Source organism: Canis lupus, chromosome 20 (assembly GCF_003254725.2).
Source record: "Canis lupus dingo isolate Sandy chromosome 20, ASM325472v2, whole genome shotgun sequence".
Classification (NCBI taxonomy): domain Eukaryota; kingdom Metazoa; phylum Chordata; class Mammalia; order Carnivora; family Canidae; genus Canis; species Canis lupus.
In genome coordinates this window covers 35,894,273-35,919,251 of record NC_064262.1, presented here as the reverse complement: position 1 = coordinate 35,919,251, position 24,979 = coordinate 35,894,273, and the positions used below count along the sequence as shown (strand labels likewise).

The window sequence follows — 24,979 nt, the reverse complement described above, 5'->3', positions numbered from 1 at the left end:
AAGTTATTATAAGCCTTCCAAAATGTTATTGCTAACCTATGATCTCTTCCTCCATTTGGTGTTTTCTTTCCCAAGAAGTGAGAAAATTTTTAATTAGCGCTATTTGTATATTAGCTCTGGATCGACCTTAGAATTGAGCTAGATGCCATGAAGCTGTAATTCTTAGACTGCAGTGGTTGAATGTTCAAAATATAGCACACTTCTAAGGATCATTTTAATATATTTAACTTACTTTTATCTGCGTAATATTTATTTAGTGTCTCGTCACATTTATTGCAAGTGATAGTAATTTGGCTAGTTCATCTGAAATGGGTTGTTGTGCCAAAGACACATAAAAGATCCAAATTAAGAACCTAGTAAATAAGTAAGTGAGTCTTTAAAGGAGATTAAATCTCTCCACAGACTGGCCCAGGATGAGAACTTTCCCTCTCTTGGTGGTGATCGGCAAGTTGTACTCACTAACGGGGCAAGTACCAAGGAGTCGTCGTCGTATGCTTTGAAGAATATCAGACAACAATACATATTTAATTCCACCCTAGTATACTAAAAACACCTTTTTGTGGGGGGTGACAGTTTTATTGAAATATAATTCACATTCCATAGAGTTTACCCACTTATGAAGTGTACGATTCCATAGACTGTAGCCTATTTACAGTTGTGCAACCGTCACCACTATCAGTTTTAGAACATTTTCATCACCCCATAAAGAAACCCAATATCTTTATCCATACAATATGCAGTCTTTTGTGACTGACTCGCTTTATTTTACTTAGCGTGTTTCCAAGGTTTATCTGTGTAGTGGCATGAATCAGTATTTCATCCGTTTTTATTGCTAAATAATATTCATCACATGGATATACCATAGTTATCCATTCATTGCTCGATGAACATTTGGCTTGTTTCCACATTTTTGGCTATTTTTTAAAAAGATTTTATTTATTAATGAGAGAGTGAGAGACAGACAGACAGAGGCACAGGCAGAGGGAGAAGCAGGCTCCATGCTGGGAGCCCAACGTGGGACTTGATCCTGGGTCTCCAGGATCAGGCCCTGGGCTGAAAGTGGTGCTAAACTGCTGAGCCACCTGGGCTGCCCACATTTTTGGCTATTAATGAAGAGCAAAGCTATGAACATTTGTGTATAAGTTTTTGTGTGGATATAGTGTTTTACATTTCTAGAGTGTGTACATAGGAGGGAATTTACTGGGTTATATGGCAAGTGTGTGTTTAACCTTTCTGGAGAACTTCCAGATTGTTTCCCAAAGTAACTATCATTTTACATTACTTGGAACATGTTTAATCTGAGAAAATATGATCACGTAATATGTTAGGGGGTTTTTACATTTGCAAAATAGTGCATTAGTTCACATTTCTGAGTTTCTCCCATTGATATTTTTTTCTAACAATTTTATTGAGGTATAATTGACATCCAGTATGATTCGCCCGTTTTAAGTGTGTGATTCAGTGACTTTAGTAGATTTGCCAAATTGTGCCTGTATCATAATGTGGTAATTGACACACATCACATTGTCTGGGCATTTTCATCATAGCAGTAAGACCTCTCTTCCCATTGTCATTTATTTGATCTGTCCTTACTCATTTAATGTTGTGATTTTCTGGCACAAGTGGTAGCTAAGCGAAAGGGCTTGGAAAACTTCATGACTAACAACATAAAACTGAGACTCCTATCAACTTAATTTTATTTTTTAAGTCTGAGTAGGTTCACAATCTCATACTGCAATTTTGAAACCCAGAAAGTCTGAAAATTGAGAATTTTTCATAACTCATTTGATGGAGAAGCTTGATCTGAACTGACAAATGGATATATTTAATATTTATTTGTTCTATTTAATGTGAATAATCATGTCTTAAGAAATCTTAATATTTGATAATGAGGTGCTGGATAATGAGGTGCTGCCGCAGGTCTCACTGAAGACTTATGATAAATATGGATAATAAATATGTGTCATTTTCTTTCAAAAATCCAAATAAACTGAACTAGCATAGCATACCTGGCCCCAACAGTTTTAGATGTGGTCTCTTGGACCTATTTTTGGTTTTAGCAATCAGCGCCTCAGAGCCTTTGCACTTGCTGTGCTGCTGTTCTTCCTGGAAAGTTCTTCCTTCACATATCCTTTGGGCTCCTTCTTGTTATTCAGGTATCAATTTTGTAGAGATTCCTTTCCTGACCACCCCAGACATTTGTACTGCTGTCACCCCCTACTGCATTGCCTTGTCTTATAATCTTTAGGATACTTATCCTCACCTGATAAGACCTAACACTTTTTTTTTTAAAGATTTTTATCTCTTTATTCATGAGAGACACAGAGAGAGGCAGAGACATAGGCAGAGGGAGAGGCAGGCTCTGTCCAGGGAGCCCCATGTGGGACTCTATCCCAGCACCCCAGGATCACGCCCTGAGCTGAAGGTAGATGCTCAACCGCTGAGCCACCCAGGCATCCTAGGATCCTAACACTTTTGTTCCCTTGTTTGCTATCTGTGTCTCTTCTGACATAAGCCCCTTAAAAGCTGTTGATTCACTGAGATGCCGCTGACGAGGCCCTGAGCAGTGCATTGTGAGGACTACACCTCCTGCCTCCTGCAGCCGGTCCCTGCTGGCATGATGGCTGCTACTGAGCCAATTCTGCTTGGCTCACCCATGGAGAGAGAGCTGGTTTTGACCTAACGGGTGCTGGTGGGGAGCTGTTACCTACGGCTTCTGCTTCTCCCAGTGCATCAAAAACTAAACATTTGGTCTTCGCTCTTGTGCCAACCTTCTGTCACTGTAGAGATGGAGACAGGAAGTTCTTTGAGTGGTTTCCAAGCCCAAAAGGGAGGACCACCCAGCACTGAGAGATATTAGACAATCATCAGCCTTCAGATTATCTTCTTTGCTTCTTCCAAGCTAGATTTTCATCCATGTTTTTGGATGAAGAAGAAAGTTGTGACCAAAGTTAGTCTGCTCTTCTCTGGTCAGATAGATGACAGGCATGCTTTCTGATATAATGCACAACATAAGAGAATGTGTAATTTCCTCTGTTCTAGCTCTTTGCTCCTCTATTTATACCTGGTTTTAAAGCAAAATGCTCATGAAAGTCAAGGTCCAGTCAAGACATCCTGGCCTCAGTTTATTTGCTTATTAAATTTAAATGTCTTTGCTGAGGGACCAGTTGAGATAGCTGCCCCTGTCCATGGTTCCATGGGGTAGTCTCTTCATCCCTCTGAGACCGTTTCTAATTGGTGCAATGGGGAGGTCATCGCTCTCCGAGGGCTAATAGGAAAGCTTAAATAGACAAACACTTGTAAATTTTGGCACAGAGAAGAGCTTTGATCATGTCCATTCCCTTCTTTAGCATCTCCCTAGGATTGCTTGATTTGCTCAAAATCATTTCACTCCTTCTGAATATCAATGGGGAATTAAAAACCACTGAAGCTCAAATATATTTTGTGAATTTGCTTAAACTATGTAGAACTGCTGATCCTAACTCCTTTTGATTCACAAAGTGGAAATTTGGTTTGGTCAAACTTCGTAGGTCTCTCTGTGTCTCTTTCACAGTAAAAGAAGGAGAGCGGGCAGCAGAAAGCTGAACAAGGAGTGTCGGCATGCTCAATGCTTTGTGCTGAAGACTCCATTCTGTTTGGTCCTGTAAGAGCATTGTAAGAATTACAAGAGTCTGAGCTGTGGGGTATGAGGGGCTGAGGAGGGCTGTGTGCATGAGCAAAGCATGATGAATGTCAAGAGCAAGCATGGTTTACAAATGAGGCATTGCAGAAACATTGAGGGGATTTGAGGTTTTGGTCCTAATTTACTTTTATGTAAAATGGACTTAGGCCTTGAGGGGCTCTGTCTTTTCTTCATGAAAGTAAAATCCTCCAATCTTGCACCCCTACCATGTGTTCTTATATCTGCTTGTTTTATTGCCATTTTGAAATAAAGTTAAAATTAAGGGTTGACAGAATTGTAGAGAATAAAGCATAAGACTAACTTCCCATAAAAATTCAAACCTTATGTGTAATTTCAGTTCATTACCTGGGCATTAAAAAGGGGAGAGCCAGCTTATCTTTTAAGCTAGCATCTCATCCTTGGAAATTTAAAAATGTGAAGTTTGGTTCCAGAGGGTAAAAATGTCATTTCTTGAATACAAAGAAACATATGAGAATTAGAAGGGAAAATTAACAGAAAATGAGCTTAAGATATATACACTTTGTACCGAACCTACGCCTTGGTTTGTTCAGTTCCCAACGCACATAGTGTCATGCCACCGGGGCCGGGTCTCTTGCCACACCCCATGTGTTGAGTTGGAGCTGTCATCTTCTTGAAAGTATTGGTCAAGGTTCAGAGTATTGGAAAAAAAAAAAGTTAAGAGTATTGGCATCAGGATTTTATTTCTGCATTGTGGGAGGAGGGCCTTTCCTGAGGACATTGATGCAGGGCAGTGCGCTTGTGTAAAATGTTTAGAGACTAGGATCATGGGATTCGTCTTATTTTTCATTATTCATTCTTGATTTCATTTGGAATAAACTTCACACATAAGTACATGTGGTTTACTTTACCGTAGAGGAGGAGTAAAAGCCAGCTTGGCCCTATTTCTCAAGGTCCTTCAAAAGTCACAAATGACCCAAACTATTCGGATTCTTTTTTCCCCCAAGGCTCCCAGTATGTTATGAAGTGAAGAAATGGCAAAGCATAGTTCAAATCATGGTTTATTTTAAATATTTATATTAAACAAGTTACTGCTTTTTAACAAAGAGGACCTATATAGTATAGTTGAGCTTTTCCCAAGAAAATAAAAGATACAGTAAAAAAAAAGTTGTAATGTACCATAGACCGTGTGGTCCAGGAAGGGAATGGTGCAGAAACAGCTTCGCCTTCCAGAGCAGTGGTTTTTCTGTGACTCCACTTGTCATCTCCTTAGGAGGTAAAGTGAAAAGTCTAAGTTTAAGGATCTTTGAATTGGAGGCCTGAACCCAATGGCTGGTCCCTGGAAAGGATCCTAGAGCTACCCTGAGTTGGGTCTTCAGAGAGCTTCCCAGGACAGTTCTTATTTCTTTATATTGCTATAAGCATGTTTTCATCCTAAAGCCTTCCTGCACCCTGCATTCCCTTCCTGCTATGGCCCAAATCTCTCCTCCCTCCCTCCCTCTCTTCCTTCCTCCCTTCTTTCCTTCCTAGTAATTTGATACAGGAGTCTGGATTTATTCTCCCAAACTCCAGTCCCTCCTCTAACTTTTCTGCACATTGGCCCCTGCCCCTTCCTCTGCTTTGAAATGGTTCTTACACAGTCACCCTGTAGTGCACTCAGTCAAGTTTGGTCAGAAAAGCCAAAAAGCTTTTATGTATTCCAAGTAGGCAAGGATTAATACAGGTAATTAAAAGCTCACTTGATAACTGGAAGAAATGGGGGCATGAGGTTCAGGGAAGCTGCTGTCTAAGTGTGTATAGATTCAGGAAGTGCCACGGTCACAGGGAACCACCCCCAATGGCCTTAGCCTCTGTAGACTCAGTGGGTAGTTCTCAAGAAGGCGTCTGGGTGACACCAGCAAAAGATAAGTGCCATGGGCTGATGCCCACACACTTGCCCGTGGCTTCAGTTGGAGAATATTGGTATCTCCTGTCTTTGCCTCGCTGGTCTCTCCAGGATCTAATCTGAAGCCCTGCTGGTAAGGGATTCTAGAACATGTGGTTTTTAGGCTTCTGGACCCTGCCATAGAAGGGGTAGCTTAGGTGATATTGAGAACCAGCAGGGACCATCTAACACATACCCTGAATCGACAGATTTTCTATCATTACATTCTTTGGTGTTGCTGTGAGCTTTTACAACACCCACCACCCTTCTTTCCTCTTATGTTCCTCCTGAGTTCCAACTCCCCCTCTGACCACGCCTTTGTGGCACTAGGTAATGGTTAATGGTACCCAGCTAGTTACTATTACTCTGTCCATTTCTTTGTTCTCTCTATCCTGTTGGTCTCTGAATTTTGCAGATTTGCTTTAACATGTCTTTTCTCTACAGTCTTTCTCACTGTTGCCTTGGATCACTCTCTGAAAAAATGTTAAAAATCTAGATAACTTCAATAATATTTAGTTGCTTTTAACCCTCCACCTTCCTTTTGTGCTACCTCCCTCCATGCAATCCCACCCCTGGGTGCGCCCATATACTGAACCCCTTGCAATGGCCTGAATGGATCATGTTCTCTTTTGCCTTAGGGTCTTCGTACATGTAGTTTTCTCATCTTGGAAGAACTTTCCTGTTGTCTGGGTTAATTAGTCCTTCAGGTCTCAACATAGATGAGAAGCCACCTTGTATCCCTTAAATCTGGTCTAGCTGATCCCTCAGTGGGCTTTTTTCTTGTCGAGACTTTATCATGTTGAGTGTGGTTGCCTATTTCTCTGTCTCCTTCCCTAGACTGTAATGTCCTCAAAAGAAGGAGATGCATCTTATAAATTCTATATTCCCAGTCAAACACAGTGCCTGGCATATAGTAGGGTGGATAATTGTCTTTAATTAGTGCAGTGGCTGTATTTTGACTGCTGGCCATGTGCCCAGTGCTGTTTTAAGAACAAAGCAGGTCACCATTTTGTAGGAGGTGAGATGATGACGGTATCTCTGAGGAGGGGTCTTTGGAGCTGCAGAATGAATGATGAGGAAGAGGGGGCAAACATCTGAGGATCTAGGAGAACATCCTTACCTATGAAAACAGGAAAGGTGGCAGAGGTGAGTGTGTGGTGGTTTAGGGCCAGAAAGGTGGCTGGGAGTCTAGGACCAGGGCAAGAGGGGGCCACTCAGGGTATAGGGCCAGGTCATTAAGAGCCTCTGAGTCATGGTCATGAGTGATGGGAAGTCATCGGAGGGTTTCAGTAGAGGAGGGATGACATCAAAATTATTCTCCAAGCCCTACCATCAGTGTGCATGGTAGGGCTTGGAGCAGAGCTGGGGCCCTGTTAGGAGGCTGGGTGTCTAGGGACTTCAACTTTGTGGCTTTGAGTAGATTCTGCAGGAAGATGATGATCATGATGGTAAACATGAGGCATACCTAGGACTTGCTGATGGGTTGAGATATTTGTGCAGTCAGTGGCATTAAATTGAGCAGTTTCCCTGCATCAGTCTTTCCTTGTTTCAGATTTATCCCCTGCTACTTTATTTTTTCAACATTGCTTCCAGATTAATATAAAGATGACTTAATGTCCAGAAGTGATCACATCGCTCTGTGCCCAGTCAGACCTCTTCAGCACCCTGCCCCTGTGGTGCACAGGACACAGGATTCCTTTGCCTAGCTCATTGCCCATGCTTACCTGAATCCTACCTGCCTGCCTTTTGGCACCCTCCTTGTCTTTATCTGCCCCATTCCAGAACACCTGCAGCTCTGCCAGACACATGGGCTCCTACCTTTGAGCTTTTGTTGCTTCCTCCCTATCCTTTCTCTTGGCCGTGTGGCTAACTCACATTCATCTTTTTTTTTTTTTTTTAATTTATTTACGATAGTCACACAGAGAGAGAGCTAGAGAGTAGAGAGAGAGGCAGAGACACAGGCAGAAGGAGAAGCAGGCTCCATGCACCGGGAGCCTGACGTGGGATTTGATCCCAGGTCTCCAGGATCGCGCCCTGAGCCAAAGGCAGGCGCTAAACCTCTGCGCCACCCAGGGATCCCCCACATTCATCTTTTAACCCAAGCTCATGGTCACATCATTTATGAAACCTTCCCCATGGTTTCCTGTACACTGGCAGGGTTGTTTGCTCCCTGCTTTGAGGTTTCATTACACTTTACTCTTTCTATGCCTTTGTTTTCCCTACATGTAGCGTTAGGATAATATTTGTGCTTTCTTTCATGGGATGGTTGTAAGGAATAGCTGGATTAATTGACTTGAACACTTAGAGGAGCTTCACACATGGAGACAGGAGGTGTGAAACTCAATAGCTGTTTGCTCTTGTCACCTGTGTGGTCCTCCTATGACAGCCCACACCACACTGTCTGATTACTGGCTTCTCCTCCTACCTAGATGACAGATATGCCAGTTGTCTTCATGGCTCAAGCCCTGGCATAATTCCTCTGATATGCTTCATCATCATCATTGTTGCCACCATTGGCACCATCATCAGCAAAGATAAGAGCTAACATGAATGGACATTTACTCTGTACCAGAACTTTTGTCCAGAGTACTCTCATGAAGTACCTAGAGCCAGATTTCAAAGTCAGGTTGTTTGACTCCAGATCCTGCTCTCTGGTCCAAAATATGTTGCCTCCTGACCCCCCTCCTGAAGTTGCCTGGTAAACAGTTGGTTGGGTGGATAGAAGGGCAGAATATAAAGAGAATGATTGATTCATTTTCATGAATCAAATTTATGTAAAAGTCCATCTTGAGATGGTAAAGTCTGAATGGACATGGAAACTGTTCTGTGATTTTCCACTTTTAAGGAGAAAGAGAATTTTCCTCCCCTGGCCATTGTCAGAGCCCAGGGGCCAGGAGCTAGCTGCCTGCCATGCTTGCTGGCCTATTCCATGTCTCAGGTGCCACCTGGCGAAGGAGGTTACTTTGGCAAACAGCTTAATTTCTGTGTTTGTGCCATTCTGAGGACATCAGTCAAACCTTTCAATAAAGGCCCTGGCCTCACTCCATTTTCAGCCTCACTGATCACGGATTGTGCTGCTGAAGCTGGAAAAGACTGGTGGCTTCTGAAAACCAGTCCTCAAGGAGCAGGTGCACAGCCTTGTGTTTGTGAACACAAAGTTTGGAGTCCTTTCCTTGGCAGCAGAATTAACGTTCACATAACCTCCATGTAACTGTGAACTTGAAGAGTTGTTCCAAGTTCTCCCCATCTGAGCGCCAACCGTGGGAGGCATCGACTCTGTGAGCCTTCCTTGTTACAATCAAGCTGTGTTATGCCTGAACATCTTGTCTCTTCCCTTACCCCATCACAATAATTTCTTGCACTTGTGCGGAATCCTTTAGGAAATGTTTTGTGACTACATTCTCATCAAATTCACACGTTGAAGTAGAGAGCAAAGATGGTATTATTTCGGTGCCTCAGATAAGAAAACCGAGACTCAGAGCAGTTAAGATTTTCCCAGGTCAGGCAGCTAGTGAGTAGGGTGATCTGGATTCAAACACTTGTCCTTGGGCTCTGAGACCTGTTCTCATTCTACAGGACCAAAAGTTTCTCGTGGGTCAGGACTAAGTCATGGAGTCCTGAACTTGGTGTCCCTCTCAGTTCTTGGTGCCATTCTGGTTACTTAATGGGTTCCAATCAAATACCTATTAAACCAAGTTGAACAGAAGTGAACTACTCCGAATAGAAACTCTGGAGGACAGATTTTCTCACTGGTGCCAACAGCTTGTTCACAATCCCGTTTCTCCTGAACTGCCCCCCTCAGGAAATTAATGACAGTTCCATTGCCCACAAAGAAAATAGCCCAGTTATCCCCCAACTGAAGAGTCCTGGGGGGAACTTTTCAAGGTTTATGGTTAAGTAGACTTGATTTTGATATTCAACTAAGCCATTCCCTAGAAGGCTCCATCAGTGGAAGGCTGTTCCATAAAATGCCAGATCATTTGGAAGAATTACTTGCCTTCTCTTCCTAACTCCTCCCTGTGGCCATGGCCCTTGGGCAGCCCCTCGAGCAAAGTTTGGTGGTTCTTACCTGCAGTAGCTTTGCACAAGTTGCGCTTGGGCAAATGCAGCCTTCACTGGAGAATGAGGTGGCTTTGCATTGGAGATTGGCCAGTCATGTTGATAACAGGCATTAATTTAATCAGCCCCAAATTGATAACAGGTATCTATTGTAGAAACAAAGATAGTTTGTGATTGATTGTGATCCTGCCTTCTGATGTGAGCTCTGGGCTTATTTTGTCTTCTAAAAATCTGGTGTGGGTTTATGTAATCCGAAGGAGCCAGGAAGGGGTGGAGGGGGAGGAGTGGAGGAAGGGAAGAGAAAGCACCAGGTACATGCTGGATGCGTGTGCTCTTTTGTTCCGTCACCTGCTTTCTCTGGAAACTTTATAGATTAGCTTTTATAATCCACTTTGAAATGTTTGCCGTTTTTAAAGCAGAAGCAATCTTCACAGCTTTCAGGCAGAAGGTCATTTTATACAAAATATTCATTCGTGTGCAACAAAGCTTATTTCTTCTACAGGAACAACGAAATAATGAAGGCTCCTTAAAAGTTGTTTTTCTCTAAAGAAACGATCATCTTGATAGTCGGTGATTTATATGTGTCATTTCTATTGGAATTGAAAAGTAAAAACATTTGTATCAATAAGGATTACCAAATATTAGGAGGCTCTCAGGTATGACTTTGGATTCAGCCTCCTATGGTGGGATGGAAAGAGTTCTTGTTTACTTGTGTCCATCCTTCCAGGTTGTGTACTTTTGCCCTGAGATCTGGTTGTTTCTTAACACATTTTCTTGCCTCCAGAACTTTGTTTGCAATGTTCCCATGGGCTGGAACCCTGATTCAGCACCTTTCTTTGTTCTGGAAGAGCCTCCTGTTCTCCTTTAGAGCACAGCTCTGATGTTACTTCCTCCGGGAAGCTTCCTAGCCCTCTGGCAGCATTCTTTGTCACTTGTCCCTTTGTACTGAAATCCTATTTTCCTTGTGTGTGGCCCTCACCCTTCTTTAAAGTGCCTTGTGTTGTTTCATGGCTCACTGGTGCTACCAGCCCAGCACTTTAGGAATTAGTGATCTGACTAGTCCAGCTACAAAAATAGCAAAGGTGAATCTGCGCTGTTACAGAGTAGTAAAAGTTCCATCTTGAGAACAAAAGGGAAGGGATTTCCAGGCCAGAAGGAATGAAAATGTAAATTTGAACATTTACTCTTTTTTTTCACTCACCCCCTCCCCAACTTAATGGTTCTTAAACTGTTGGTTTCTGACCCTTCATTCAAGAAAGGAGTGTTTGAAATTAGCTCTGGGAACAAATCAGTCTCATTTTGTCCAGATTCCCAGAGATATCTTTTCATGTGCTGACAGCATTTTAATGAGGATAGAGATTTTTCATTTTATTCCTGGGATCAATTGAGTTTGAAATCTGTGATGCAGAAAGGACCAGGGTCTTCTCTGTCCTCACAGATGTAGATGGTCAACCTGTTGAGTTTAAGCCCTGCCACATGATATGGTGCTAGGAACACACTGATGGGCAAAAGGAGTAACTCTTCATTAAACTGTGGCCCTTAAAGCAAAAGCGGCTGAATCTAGTATAAGGAAAAGATGAACCATGCCACACTTGGTATGATTGTCCCTGGAATTATCATGTCTTCTTGATAGTTCTGTTTGTTCTTCTAACACTAAGTTTAGAGCTTGTTGGATTTGAAGGAAGACTCACATGGTCTCTAACTCTGGTAGTCTCCACAATTCAATCCTTAGGTCCAAGCGAACCCTTGGCACAGCCCAAAGCCATATTAATGGTTATAGATTTTCCTTAGAATCCCCTCAGTTGACTTTAACTATTTTTTTTTTTTTTGAGAAAGAATTATGTGTTCATTCCAGAAAAAAAAAAAAAAGCAATAAAAACACTGGTCTGATTATTAAATGTGTTGTTGCAAAATGTTAAATGAAAGCCACAAAATGTATTAAGTGCTTTGAAATCTTTGTTAAATTCCAATATCCCATTATAACAGCATTTACAAGCCAAAGCTTTTTAGTTTTAACATGAGAAATAAAAATAACGTTTTTCTTTGCTACTCCATATGGTTTCTATATTTCTGCTTTGCTTTAAGGATTTTCATCTATAATTGCTCCCTCCCCCGCCTTCCCCTTTTCTTATTAAAAAACGTTTTTTCATTTGTACATAATTTGTTCATTCTGATAGAATCAGCGGGAGTCTAGTAGTAGGTTACTTTGTTGTATATCACATTTTCTGTTCCCCCAACCCCCCACTGTACTGTTCTATCTTTTCTCTCGTTAAGCCAAGATGACCAGCAATAAAAAAAATGATAATAATAATAAAATAAAATAAAATAAAATACAAGTAGAACAAATGAAATCATTTTCTTTTTCTGATCCAGTTTTTACTGTGACTTGGTGTCCTGTTTTCCCCCTCCTGAACCATGACGGAAATAGCTTGACCTCTGTGATGTCTTGAGCTATATAGTCTTGATGTAAGTGTTTTGGGGGAGGAGACGGGAGACTTCATTCTGTAGCATCGTACTGATTATATGTGGGGTCGTTGTAACAAGAAATAAGATGTAATTTTAAATGAAATGCTTTAATATCCCACTATTCCCCTTGGCAGTTTTGCCTTCACCATGGCTATAAATAGTCCATGTCCATGGTTCATGGCTTCTAGCATTTCTTATTTATAAAGATAGCTTTTGTTTGTATTTATTTCACTAAAAGGGAAGAGTTATTTAGAAATATAAAAAGTCGCCGAAACATACATCAACTCATGAATTACAACTTTTTGGCTTGTAGATGCTTTGTTCCAACGCCAGCATGTATATTCCAGTATATTGTTATCATTTTTGTTGAGTGAGGAATTGCTTTGGCATTAAAGTGGGGAGGATCCGTGGACAACACTGCTGTTTCCCTTGCCTCAGAGCTCAGTTTTGAATACTAGTCTTCAAAGCAATTTTTATTTCCAGTGTTCAGTTTTAATTAAAAACCACATTCACAATTCTATAATCCCATCTGCGGATCCAAAAGGGGAATTCATACAAGAGAAAATTAACTTATTATTATTAAAAGCACACTGCCTTTCCAATAGGTATAATAGAGTAATGGTTTCCCTCGGGCTCAGTGGTTCCTTATATAATAACTAAAATATTAGCAAATTTTAATTGATTTTCCTTACCTGCAAGTGGTAATCAAACTTATTTTTAAAACATACTTAATTCGATTTAGATGATAAAGGTATTTGCTCAGGAAAGAGACATGAGAGGCTGCTCTTTTCTGCAGGCAAACGTCAGAGGTGGAAGTTGAATGGCCTTGACTTTTTAAAATGGTGATTCAATTTCTGTTAATTTCATTAACAGTAGAAACTTCTGTCCTCAGGACTCTGTTTTAGGTAAATTTATGGCACATGATATTCTTCTTAAATAACATTTCTTTTAACTGATGTATCTTTATAAGAATATTTCAGAAGAAAGATCAACTATCCTTTGTTCTTTCCAAAAGGTGTACAGTTCTTGATGTGCCGTTTGTCATTAGCATTGTACACAACAGATATGCTTGTTCTTGGGGACTTCCCCCTGAATTTTGCCATAAAACATAGGCCTCTCTTCCAGTAGCATCACAGGGCAGATTGGGATAACCTCATGGTTCACTTCATGGAGCGTGTATCCTTTCAAAGAGCCCTGTTCCAACATACTTTCTTGCTTTACATAAGATACTTATTATGTGTCACTGCCAGGGGATCATCTTCTTTTGAATCTTATTTCTTAAGGCTTTGTAGTGAGCTTGATGGGAAAATATCTTCATGGAAACCAAAATTATATGAATTAAATTAAGTTTAAAAAAAAAAAAAGCATGTGGCAAATTTAACTTGAGAATGAACATAAACACTGGCTAGAAGCGCGCTCACGGCTCCACACAGAGAAGGGTGCTCAGGCTGATCTTAGTACTTAGTGGGATAGTATTGAATTATTTCCAATATATTGCCTTCTTATGACCCACTGGTACAAGATCTGTGTCCTCTCAATGCTCAGGTCCTGGGTCAGGCCTCTTCAAAAAATGAAGACATGGTGGGCAGCAAAGCGAAGTTTAGTGAGGAAGAGTACAAAGCTCGCAGAGACCGAGGGTGACCTGATTGGGTTGCCCTCAGAGTTTCTAAGTTTAGGGGGTTTTATGAGCTCTCTTGCAGAATTTCTCAAGCAATCAGGGTGTGCTGAATCATGGCAATTGGGGCTTTGGTCACCTGTTAGATGTCCACCTGCTGATGGTCTATAAAAGACATCTGGGGGCTTATGTCTTAACTGTTCCTTGCGGTGATGTTGACATATGCTTTTGTGGTTAATTGTCTTATTTTAGGATGTTTTTCAAAGGCTGCAAAGCAGAATGTCAGTGGGGTCCTTTCTAAGCTGCAAAACAGGAGGTCACTGCTGTTTTATTTTAGCTGTCCTGACTCCATATTTTCTCATTGGGGACCCTGGCCCTGACTACCTAACTGTCCAACTAACTCCTTTAAAAAAAAAAAAAAAGATTTTATTTATTTATTCATAGAGAGGGAGAGAGGCAGAGACACAGGCAGAGAGAGAAGCAGGCTCCATTCAGGGAGCCCCATACAGGACTTGATCGCGGGTCTCCAGGATCACACCCTAGGCTGCAGGCGGCGCTAAACCACTGTGCCACCGGGCTGCCCCCAACTAACTCCTAATACCATGACTTGTATTGCAGTGGTTGAAATACATTACATGTTAGGTTATATATGAATGTTATATGGTATTTATGATATGGATATACATATATACACACAAAGGAAAATGAAATGTATTTTTCTAGATACATGTAATATATTTTGTGCTGTATTATTTTGTGATATTTCAACTACCTGTTATTTCCATCTTGTTCTCTTATTTGTTGCTGTTATACTGCTTTATTGTTTTCTTCATTTCCAGTTGTTCACTTCTTTCAATATTATCTGTCCTGGTCATCATGAAATTTTATTTTGTTCTTTTGATCATTTGTACATGTCATCCACATTTCTTCTCTGGGTTCTCAGAGTACTTAGACACCATGAAACAGCAACTTTTTTGTGTTTAGGTAAATACATAATCAAAATGCATGACTGTTTTGATAATGTAAGTGTCCAGACATGCAAATTATTTATATCCGTTCTATAAATCTCAGTATGTAACTGATTTCATGATACATGCATAGATATTCTAAATCTGTTACGAAAATTAAAAGAACAAGCTCTCACAAACACATAGATTCCTTGTACCACTGTCACTCATTTGTCAGGGTCCACCTGGATGCATTTGCAGATTGGGTCATGTGATCCCAGGAGGCTGACAAGCTTCATTATCTAGGATGATTCTAGGAAGACTGTGACCTAGCAAAAGCTTGGGGCCAATGGATCCAATCTACATATAGTGTCTCTCCTTATTTTTCTTTTTCCCTGTTTCTCATCCTCTCCATTTTATGCTGCTCTTCTAGAAAGCATTTAATGTCTTATAGTGAAAATACACGGATTTTAGAAAGACAAATGAAAGTTGAAAAACCTTGAAGGGCTGGTTGGTATCATTAATCAAGGCAGCAGGGATGAGTTCAGCTCTAGGAGGAGTGCTGTTTTTTGCCACTGGTTCTCAAATTTTAGGGGCTTCCAAATTCCCTAGAGGGCTTGTTAAAGCAGATTGCCGGCCCCACCCCTAGAGCTTCTGATTCCCTAAGTTGGGATGGGGCGTGAGAACATGCATTTTTAACATGTTTGCAGGTGAAACTGACGCTGCTTGCCCTTGCTTCTGCCCTTGGAGAAGCACTACACTAGCGTCACTGTTTCAGGGGTTTCAGATGAAGAAACCAAGGTCTGAGAGGAGAAGGGCTCAGCTGAAAAAATGAAGTGGATTGCATCTAGCCTAGAATTAGAACTGAGCCTTCTGGCTCTGGCCCTGTAATATTCTCCTGGGGTCGGTTCTTTGACCAGAGAAGGGGAAATCCCTTCCTGACCATCCGGAAGAAGTATGGGAAGGCAGATTTGCCACCCCTCCTGGATTCCTGTCTGTGGGCAACAATGTCTCTGGCTGGCCTACCTCGTTCTTTGTATGTTCTGTGGGAAGAGATGCCTTAGTGGTCTTTATTGGTACCTCATGTTATCCCATATATTTCAAACTCCTCATTTCCATATCCAATTTAATAATTATTCATGGAACATTTGTTTGTTGATTTGTAATCATTTAGAGATTAATACCCATGTCACCAAGTTTCAAACATGGCCTATTAAACTCAGGTCTGTATTATATCAATTAAAAACAGGTTAAAGACAGTCTAGGCTACAAGAGTAACCAGGAGAAAAATAGAAATGGCTGAATTTGTACCTAGATCTGAAGATTTTGCTTTTAGTCCGATGAAATTTCAGTGAACTATTATTTTACTAAATGAGTTTTCTGCAATAGTCTCTAGTCTATGTTGTCAATTTAATGTTGGCAAATTCCAATTAAAGTATAAATAATTTTGAAGGTTGACCAATTGCCTTTAAATGGAATTTCATGAAATTGCTTTTATAAGAATATGGATTGAATTTAGTTGGCTAAGAAGAATAACAAGAGTTGTGTATTTATGGGTACTGCCTATTGATTTAATTTCAGTTATTTTCTTATTGGGATGCAGACTGCCAAAATGGCATTGATGTACCATAAATTCAAATAATTGTCACCTCATAATTACATACTAGAACTGGATGCAAGAAGAGTTGCTTTGAATGACTGAGGGAATTAAAATAAGTAGTGTTTCTCAAGCCAAAGGGGAAGAAAGCCCACTTAGTGTTGGACTCAATTTAATAAATCTTGACCAAGAGCCTTCTGTATCTAAGGAACACACTAGTCTAGGTAGGTTTTGGCATCCATGTTGGGCCTTCAGGGCCAGTGTTTGAATTGTTACAAATTGCAATGAAAATGAATGCAAAACTTGTGTGCATTTATGCACACGTAACAATAAATATGTGCTGAAAAAACTGTGATTGAATGATGAAGACAAAAAGCAGATTTTACGCTGATGTTGCTCTTTTCAATTTCATGGGAGCAAAGGCTCCAGGTCATAATGCACATGTCATGATATAATCTGTCATTTTGGGGCAATGGGGAAACATCAGTCTTTTCACATTGTTGGGATAAGGTCTGGGCCACATTTCTGATCCTTCATTTTGCCTTCTGTCTTTTCAGCGTCTTGTGGAGGCTGCAGAAGAGGCACATCTGAAACATGAATTTGATGCAGACTTGCAGGTAACTGATTATAGTTTGAGTTAAGCTTTTTTGTGTGTTGGCTGCCAAACAAGAAATGGTAAGAGAAACAGAAACACCTGCTTTCAGTGGATGGGAGAAAAAGGCTTTCAGGAGGATGGTACAGAGTTGAAATAAATGTGCTTATTTCTCGATGGGGCAGGGTGGTGATCCTCAACCAGTATCCACCAGGATAGTTATAGTGAGTGATAACACATACTCATGCATATGCACAAAACCAGATTTTGATGAACTCCTCTCCAGTTCTGGAGGCTGTAATCAGTCAACTAACAACAATCACCAGAACTCCTAATGGTATATTAAGATAGACAGCAGAATATTTGTTAATCCCACTTCCGTGGCTACATTTTAGGTGATTGGAAGCAAAATTGCGATGATGTAATCTTGGATTGACTATTAATTGTATCTAAAAATTAAATCATTTACTGACGTCAGATTTAAACATCTGCTTAATAAACTTCTTATAGTAGATCTTGTATCCAACTATGGCTATGCCTGTGTTTGGCTTAGAAGGATTTTGATGTTGCCATGTATATAGAAAGCAGTAAAAGGCAACAAGTGAATTGAATAATACCTGGAGGTTCCTTTGAGTCCCTCTTCCTCTTGATGGAAATATTATCTGTATTGCCATTTTGAGTTCTGTGATATTTTCTCATTGCTAGGTAAACAGGAGTGAATCTTAATCCTAAAGTTTGTGCTTTGCTAGAATGTATCTCTTCTAGTGGCATGTGGTCACAATTAGGAAGTAGTGTTTATTTTGCTGTGTTTTCATTTATTGGAAATGATAAAGGCAGACATGAATATTCAAGCAGAAAAAAAATGGTGATACCAAAATAGCCTTTGGTGTCTTCCTTCCATGGTGAACCTCTTCTCATCCCTCCCCATCTATATTTTTTGCTTTATGGGTGAAAGAATGCACACTCAAATGGAGTTGAGGCAAATCTAATAAAGGGAGTATTTTCAAAGGTGTGGTTAGAGAAACTAACAAGCAATGATGTTATCCGCAGGATAAGCCACATTCCTGGCCTGAGTAGCAAGAAGGAGGAGTGGTTTCCAGAACCCAAGGAGAATAGCTATGTGGAAAGAGTATTTGTTAGAGATATGTAGCCAATCATGGTGAGCTAGAAGGATGAGATTTGGGGGAATAATATTCCAATAACAGTGTCTAGCCTTCTGATGTCTTGCTGACCCACTGTTGGCTGAATCCAGCTACTGGTGTGGTTGATGTAGTTCAGTCTTCTGAAATTGAGCTAGGTGTAGAAGGATGAGGAATAGGTCTGGAGGGGAAAGAGAAACTCTCAAGCCTGCCATTTGGTGGTCATTTTCAGGCATAACACCAACATACGGAACAAATAGAACCAGGACTTCAGCCAAGCGAAAGAGGTTGTGGGGACGGGGGCAGTGGTGGAGAAGGGCCAAGGACTATTAACATCAGAAGAGAGCAGAGCTGCAAGGGAAGGGGCAGAGGAGTTAGAATATAGCAAGAAGTACCTTGCTTCCTATAGCCACACGTACATGGTGGCTGTAGGAAGGTCCAGAGGCTGTTTACTAGCCACATTTATTTTCAATGTGCCTCCTTTTCAGAGGGTTTGGAATTCTTAGAGTGGGCCACAGGGGTTGAATGGAAGCATCAGGAAGCAACTTTGTAACTATGAGGATTGTAGGGACCATTTAAATGTGTTGTCAGTAGAAACTATCTCCTTCTCCTGAGGAATATTCTGGTTATAAATTACTGAAGCTCAACTCAAGTGAGATTATAACATTGAATAAAATAAGAATCCCCAAGTCCACTCTAATAAGGTACAAATAGGTGATAGATACATATATGCAGAAAAGAGAAGGGAAAGCTTGGGGCATTGGGCTGGCTCAGTTGGTTAAGTGTCCGACTTTTGATCTCCGCTCAAGTCTTGATCTCAGGATTGTAAGGTCAAGGCCTGCATTGGGCTCCACGCTGGGCATGGAGCCTACTTTAAAAAAATGACAGAAGGAAAAGCTCTTACAGTAGAATGCCAACTAATAAATATAGAAGAGATTGGGGGCGGGGATAGAAGATTATCGTAATAATTCCAGGCAAGAATCTTCAATGGATGCTAAAACTAGTAGGAAAGAGTTTGATGAAGAACAGGACATTGAGAGTTTCAAAGTTTCTGCCCACAAATTACTTATTAATTACAAATGGGAGTATAGAAACTTTACCATGGAGAAACCTGGCAGATACCATATTAAACAGGTAATCAAAGTTAGTATCACCATAGAGGAGACAAAGTGACGTCACGTGCCTCCAGATGTGTGTTGAGCTTTAGGACAACATCCATATGTAGAATTCTTGCCCAGAATGTGTAACCTGAATATAACCAGGATAAAACATCAGACAAATCTGGATGAAGGAATGTTGTACAAAGTAACTGTCTGGACTCCTCTTCAAACATTCCAAGGTCAAGAAAGACAAAGAAACATTGAGGACCTGTTCCAGACTAAAGGACACAGAGATACGTGAGGAAGAAAAATGCAATGCTTGATTCTAAACTGGATCCAGAACCAAAAGCAAGGATTTGAAAATGGACTCTGCAATAGATAATAATGATGCATAAATATTAAATTTCCTGGTTTCCTTGTATGGTGCTTGTGAAGGAGAATATCCTTGTTCTTGGGTTTTTCTGGACCAAACATTTGCATTCATTGGTTCAACAGGAAGAAGTGAGTTTATAGGAGAGTGAAGAATTATTGGAAGTCAGAACTATTTTGGAAAATCTGGTGGTGTTTATGCTCATACAGTCAATTTTATTCTGATATCACTTGTCTACAACACATGAGTGGGTAAGGGAGAGGATGATTTAATGACTTGAAGGGATTATTTATCCTTTAGTAAAGGACAGATGTTCTGTGGTTTAACTCAACTAACCTAGAGCCACTCTTTTTTTGTCCCTGGGAAGCTAGTGTTACCTTCAAGAGTGCTCTGACTTCCTATTATTGAAGCTTTACAGTGGAATTCTTATGTAGCACAGATGATTCCCTTGTCAAATGTGGTGCTGTAGGCATAAATGCAGCTTTAACATCTCTAACCCTCCCTCCCTTCCTCTCTCTCTCTGTGTGTGTCTGGACTGAGAAAATGAGTCTTTGGATTGTTACAGTTTTTGTTCTCTTGGGAACAAAGAAGGGGAGCCCAGGTTTTCCTCCTCCAGTGATCTGTTTTCTCTAAGTACAAGGGAAATATCAGGGAATACTGTTGTGGTCTGAACTAGAGTAGAGGTTGAAATAATCTGTCAGTATTACGGAATGTCATTTACTGCCTGGACCTCAGACCTTGGTGAAATCTTCTCTGGGTCTGAGTAAACCATGTGTGCTTTTGTGAGAACCTATAAAAGAGAAGCCTTGGAGAAAATGGACGTGCATGGAAGAATGCACGTCTTCTTAGATGAAGGTTTTGAAGCTGTGAAGCCTCGATGCCATTAAGTGCAAGTCTTAACAGCTTGGATGCCAGCCCCATTGCTATCACTGGGGTAAGCAGGTCTGCGCACGGGCTCTGGGTTTATTGCTACAACAGTCCATTAGAGCTGATCAATTGTTAATCTGGGTTCCACTGACCTCTTGGCAACCCTTGCCAGTGGATTGTTTTTATCAAAAAAATTTCAGACTATTGTCTGCTCACCGTGAAATAATGCTGAGGATGCCCCTGTGCTATTAGTTCAGAGGGAGCTGGGAGTCTTTTCCTACAGAAAAAAAAGTACTTTTGTAAAAATCTCCTAAACTTTGTAGCTTTGAGTCTTAGCCCCCCTGTTCCCAAAATCGAAAAGAAATGGTGGGTCTGGCTCTTCTTTCCATTTAGGTTGGAGCCTTTGCTTCATTGTACCATTCATGTGCTTTGAAAGTGAAGAATTTACTTTCCACTGGTATAATTATTACTTGTTATCAGAAGAAAGTCATGCCTCCTTTATTATCAGGGTTTTGTTTTCCAATTAAATTTTGTCTTTATCTCTCCAGAGGTTGACAGTCTTTCCAGAGGTTGACATTTTTCTCATGGGCTTATGGCCTTGACATCAGCAGTCACCTTTGGAAGGTTCTCTAACATGGTATTAGCTTATTCTTAACAAGAGCTATATTGGGGCAACAGGCAAACTGCAGCTTTTGGAAGGGTAGTGTGGGCAAACAACCTATAATACAGCGCCCTCCATGGAAACCAGAACTGCCTGGTCGTCTTTATTGGCTGAAAGACTTTATTGTTCAGCCCTCTCCCTCGCTTGTCCCTCTCTATGGATGGCCTGTGGGTTCTAGATGGGTCTTCTCTTGGTTTTGTTTTTTACTCTCTGATATCTCTCCATTTGGGCAATTTACAGTTATAATTGATATGAACAGAGGCCTTGTTAAAATGACATCTTTGTTTTTTTATTTTGTGCTTTGAATTAACGTAGGTTTTTTTTTATGTAAAGCTCATATGAAATTGATCATTGTAATGAAAACAGTTGAGAAAAAACCCTGTGTCTTAATTATAACAGGGTTATTTTAGTGTTTTGCCCTCATTATTCTGATGTCAAACCCAACTCAAGGTGAGGATGGAGTGATGGGAGCGGACCCTAGCCCCGATTACCCTATCCATTGATGAATTTCCAGAAAACCAGGTCTACAGATGTAATATAATTTGGAGAGAATGCTTTCCCCTTCTTACTTACTCTTTCTTTTTGGGTTTTTCCATTGGCAGCAGAGAAGATGAAAAAAAAGTCCTTTTGACAGTTTACTAAAAACCTGCTTATCTTTGAACCACAAACATATTTTCTTTGAAAGCTGTCTCCAATAAGTGCCAATTGCACAGAGCTGGTGCACAGCAGAAAAAAAATGTGGTTTTGAATTGTGTATCTTGCAGAAGCGTTTTCCATTGCAAAGTTTTCTATAATAAATTTTCTTTGTTATTTTGTAAGTAATAGGAAAATAAAAAGCCTGGTGACATGCAGAAGGATAACAAAAGTATGAGTGGGAAGGAGCTGGGGAATGCAGTGTCTTGAACATCCCCTCCTGGTCATCTTCAAGCCACAGACATCTACCTTGCAAATGCAATGGCCTAATTGCAATGCTGGGATGAGCGGTTCAGAGTGGGAAGGATGCAGAGACCATGATGGGAAATCTCCAAGTGGGACAGCTGGTGGTACGCCATACTCCCAGGAGAAGCTTCCCACTGCTGCCTCCTGGACATACCTGTGACCCTGGGAAGTCCCTGCTGAGGGAGACCAGGTGAAGGGAAGGAGTGGCTCAGGACCTCTGGGGTCCTCCACTGTAGGACACCTATATCATCATTCACTGGGCTTTCCTGGAAAGGATTAGAAAGGGCAGTGGAGCAGCAAGCAGCAGAGCTCACCTTTTCCCTGGCAGCATTTCCCTGCTGGCCAGTGAGGCTTTGCCCTGGGGAAACCTGCACCTAGTGGATGTGAGCAAAAGATGGGTTTAGTAGAAGTTCTTTCTGAGCAGAGGAAATCACGATCCTCACGGGCTTTTTTATGTATTCCTTTCAAGCCACAATCCATTCTTGTCCTCTTTGCCTGAGTGAGGAGTTCTGTTCATTCAGAGGGAGGGAGCACAGAAGACCCAGACCCCAGAATTAGAAATGGTGCTTTTCGTGGAAGTAGTGAGTTGACTTTTTGTGCATAAACAAGAAACAAAGGGGTCACATCTATAGGAAAATAGATGAAAAGAGAAGGAAATTTTCATTCTTTCTATTAAAATAAACCCCCCTCCCTTTCTGATCTAACTTATGAGAAGATGCCTATTTCTTTTCTTTTTTTTTATCAGCTTGGCAGGGGGTCACAGTTAGTCTTCTGTATTTTAAGATACATTGGATATTTCTTAGTTAGAGGCCATATGTTATTTATGCACAAGACTGATGTGTAAATAACTTCCCCAGAGTCTTCAGGTGCAAACATTTAAAAATTAAAGTCATTTCTGCGTTGTCACATAAACACACACACACACACACACACACACACACACACACTGTGAAGGCATGCTATGTTTTTTGTTCATTTGGCTAGAATGTTGTAACTTTTCATAAGGTCAACGCATGACTGAGCTTTGTGTTGATCAGTTGTCTTGTGTCCACATGTTATGCACAGGACCCTGACTATTGGTCACGTGAAAGTGGAAGAAGGGGTGGCAGGTGGAGCCTCAGCTTGACCCAACACAGAGAGCCCTGGCCTGGAGGTCTAGAAATGTAGACTCCGGTAGCTCTTGTCCCACTTGGACCATTTATGTGCTCAAAGATCAGCTGCTGTAGTCTCATTGCTTATCCATGAAATGACACCCTTGTCCTATCTAGATGATTTCTGAGATTTCATCCACCTCTTACGTGCTGTGATAATTCAACAAGTAGCTTTCTGTAACCTCCTCTGTGTCAGGCACTGTGCTGTGGATATGGCCACAACCACAAGCTAAGTTGATGCTGTTCTTGTTCTCACAAAGCACACCGTCCAACAGCAGTGATGTTTATTAAAGCCATGATGACATAAACAATTACTACATTTTACTCATGCTAAACGACATGAAAGAGAAGTACAGGGCACTATCACAATGCACAACTAGCAGACCTCACGTAGTCTGGGAGTTCAAGGGACTCTGGAGCAAAGCCCTCTATAGTGAGTCTTCATTGAATGGAAATTCTAGAGTTCACCTCCGCCACAGCTAGAAGAAATGTCCTCAGACACACAGAACCCATAATATCTTTATTTTCTATAAGTACAAAATTAAAATTATTTTATCTGCTTTCCATATAATAATTCTTATGAACTCTAATGATACTTTATTTTTGCCTCTTTTCTGATGCTTACCATTTTCAATCCTGTTCATTTCATTTACATTTTGCCTCTTTTCTGATGCTTACCATTTTCAATCCTGTTCATTTCATTTACATATCTCTATTTATTCTTTAATTCAACATTTATCCAGGGCTCAGTATATTTAGACCCTGTCCTAGGTTGTGGGACTTCTACAAACTGAGGTGATCCCTATCCACCAGGAAAGTGCTAATCTACCTTCTAAAATATATATATATATATATATATATATATATATATATATATATATATTGCTTTAAGGATTAAGGTGAGCATCCTTAAGTATACAGTGTATCTAGACTTAATTTAGTGCATGAAGTACCACTTCATGTGGAACAAGAACTTTTCAACAGTGTAATTCTACCTACCACCATCCTTTGTGGTATTATAATATATTGTACTTATATATATGTTAAAAATACCATAATAAATGTTACATTTATTTGGCTTTATTTTTGGTTTAATCAACTATTTTCTAAAAATCAAATAAGAAAAAAGACAGCAATATATTTACCCACACATTTGTCATTTCTGGCACTCTGCATTCCTTCCAATGGATTTAAGTTTCCATCTATTATCATTTCTCTTCAGCCTGAGGAACCTGTTTTGGCATTTTTATTTTATTTTATTTTATTTTTACATTGCAGATCTTGGAGCCACAACTTCTCTCAGCTTTTGTTTATCTAAAAATATCTTTATTTCACCTTCAAAAATGAGGGTTTTTACTTTTACTGGATATAGAATTTGACTTGACAGTTTATTATTTTTTTAACACCTTGAAGATATAATCCCATTTTCTTCTGATCTTTAATGTTGCTGATGAGATGTCAGCCATCATTTTTATCTTTCTTCCTCTGTATACAGTAAGTCATTTTTCTTTGCTACTTTCATGACTTTTCTCCTTATCTTTGATTTTCAGTATACAGTATAGTGTGATAAGTAAAGGATGTCTCTAGATGTGATTTTCTTTTTATTTATTCTACTTGGAGTATGCAAAGACTGTTGAATATTCTCAACATCTTTGAAAAATTTTTGACAATGATTTCTTCAAAATTCTATCTACCCCATTCTTTTTACATTTCCTCCTAGAACTTAAGTCACATCTATGTTAGATTGCTTTATCTTGTCCCACAGTTCACTGTGGCTCTTTTGTTTGTTTCCAGTATATGTTCTCTTAATTCATCTCCAGGTTCACTAACCCATTCTTTCTGTAGTCTCTAATCTGTTGCTAATCTTATTTAGTGAATGGTTTATTTTATAAATTATACTTTTAGTTTGAGA

The 24,979-nt window shown here is 40.3% G+C and overlaps 1 protein-coding gene across 11 annotated transcripts in view; it reads left to right on the top strand.

Annotated features, from left to right (window-relative positions):
• CACNA2D3 (calcium voltage-gated channel auxiliary subunit alpha2delta 3) overlaps positions 1-24,979 on the top strand; it is a 945,794-nt gene that overhangs the window by 345,227 nt on the left and 575,588 nt on the right. For all 11 annotated transcript variants that reach the window (XR_007404330.1, XM_049098270.1, XM_049098267.1 and 8 more), the window contains one exon: positions 16,806-16,865. Coding sequence is in view for 10 of the 11 variants with exons in the window: in XM_049098270.1 (XP_048954227.1) it covers positions 16,806-16,865 (60 nt within the window). In the remaining variant the exon portion in view is untranslated. The remainder of the gene's footprint in view (positions 1-16,805; positions 16,866-24,979) is intronic.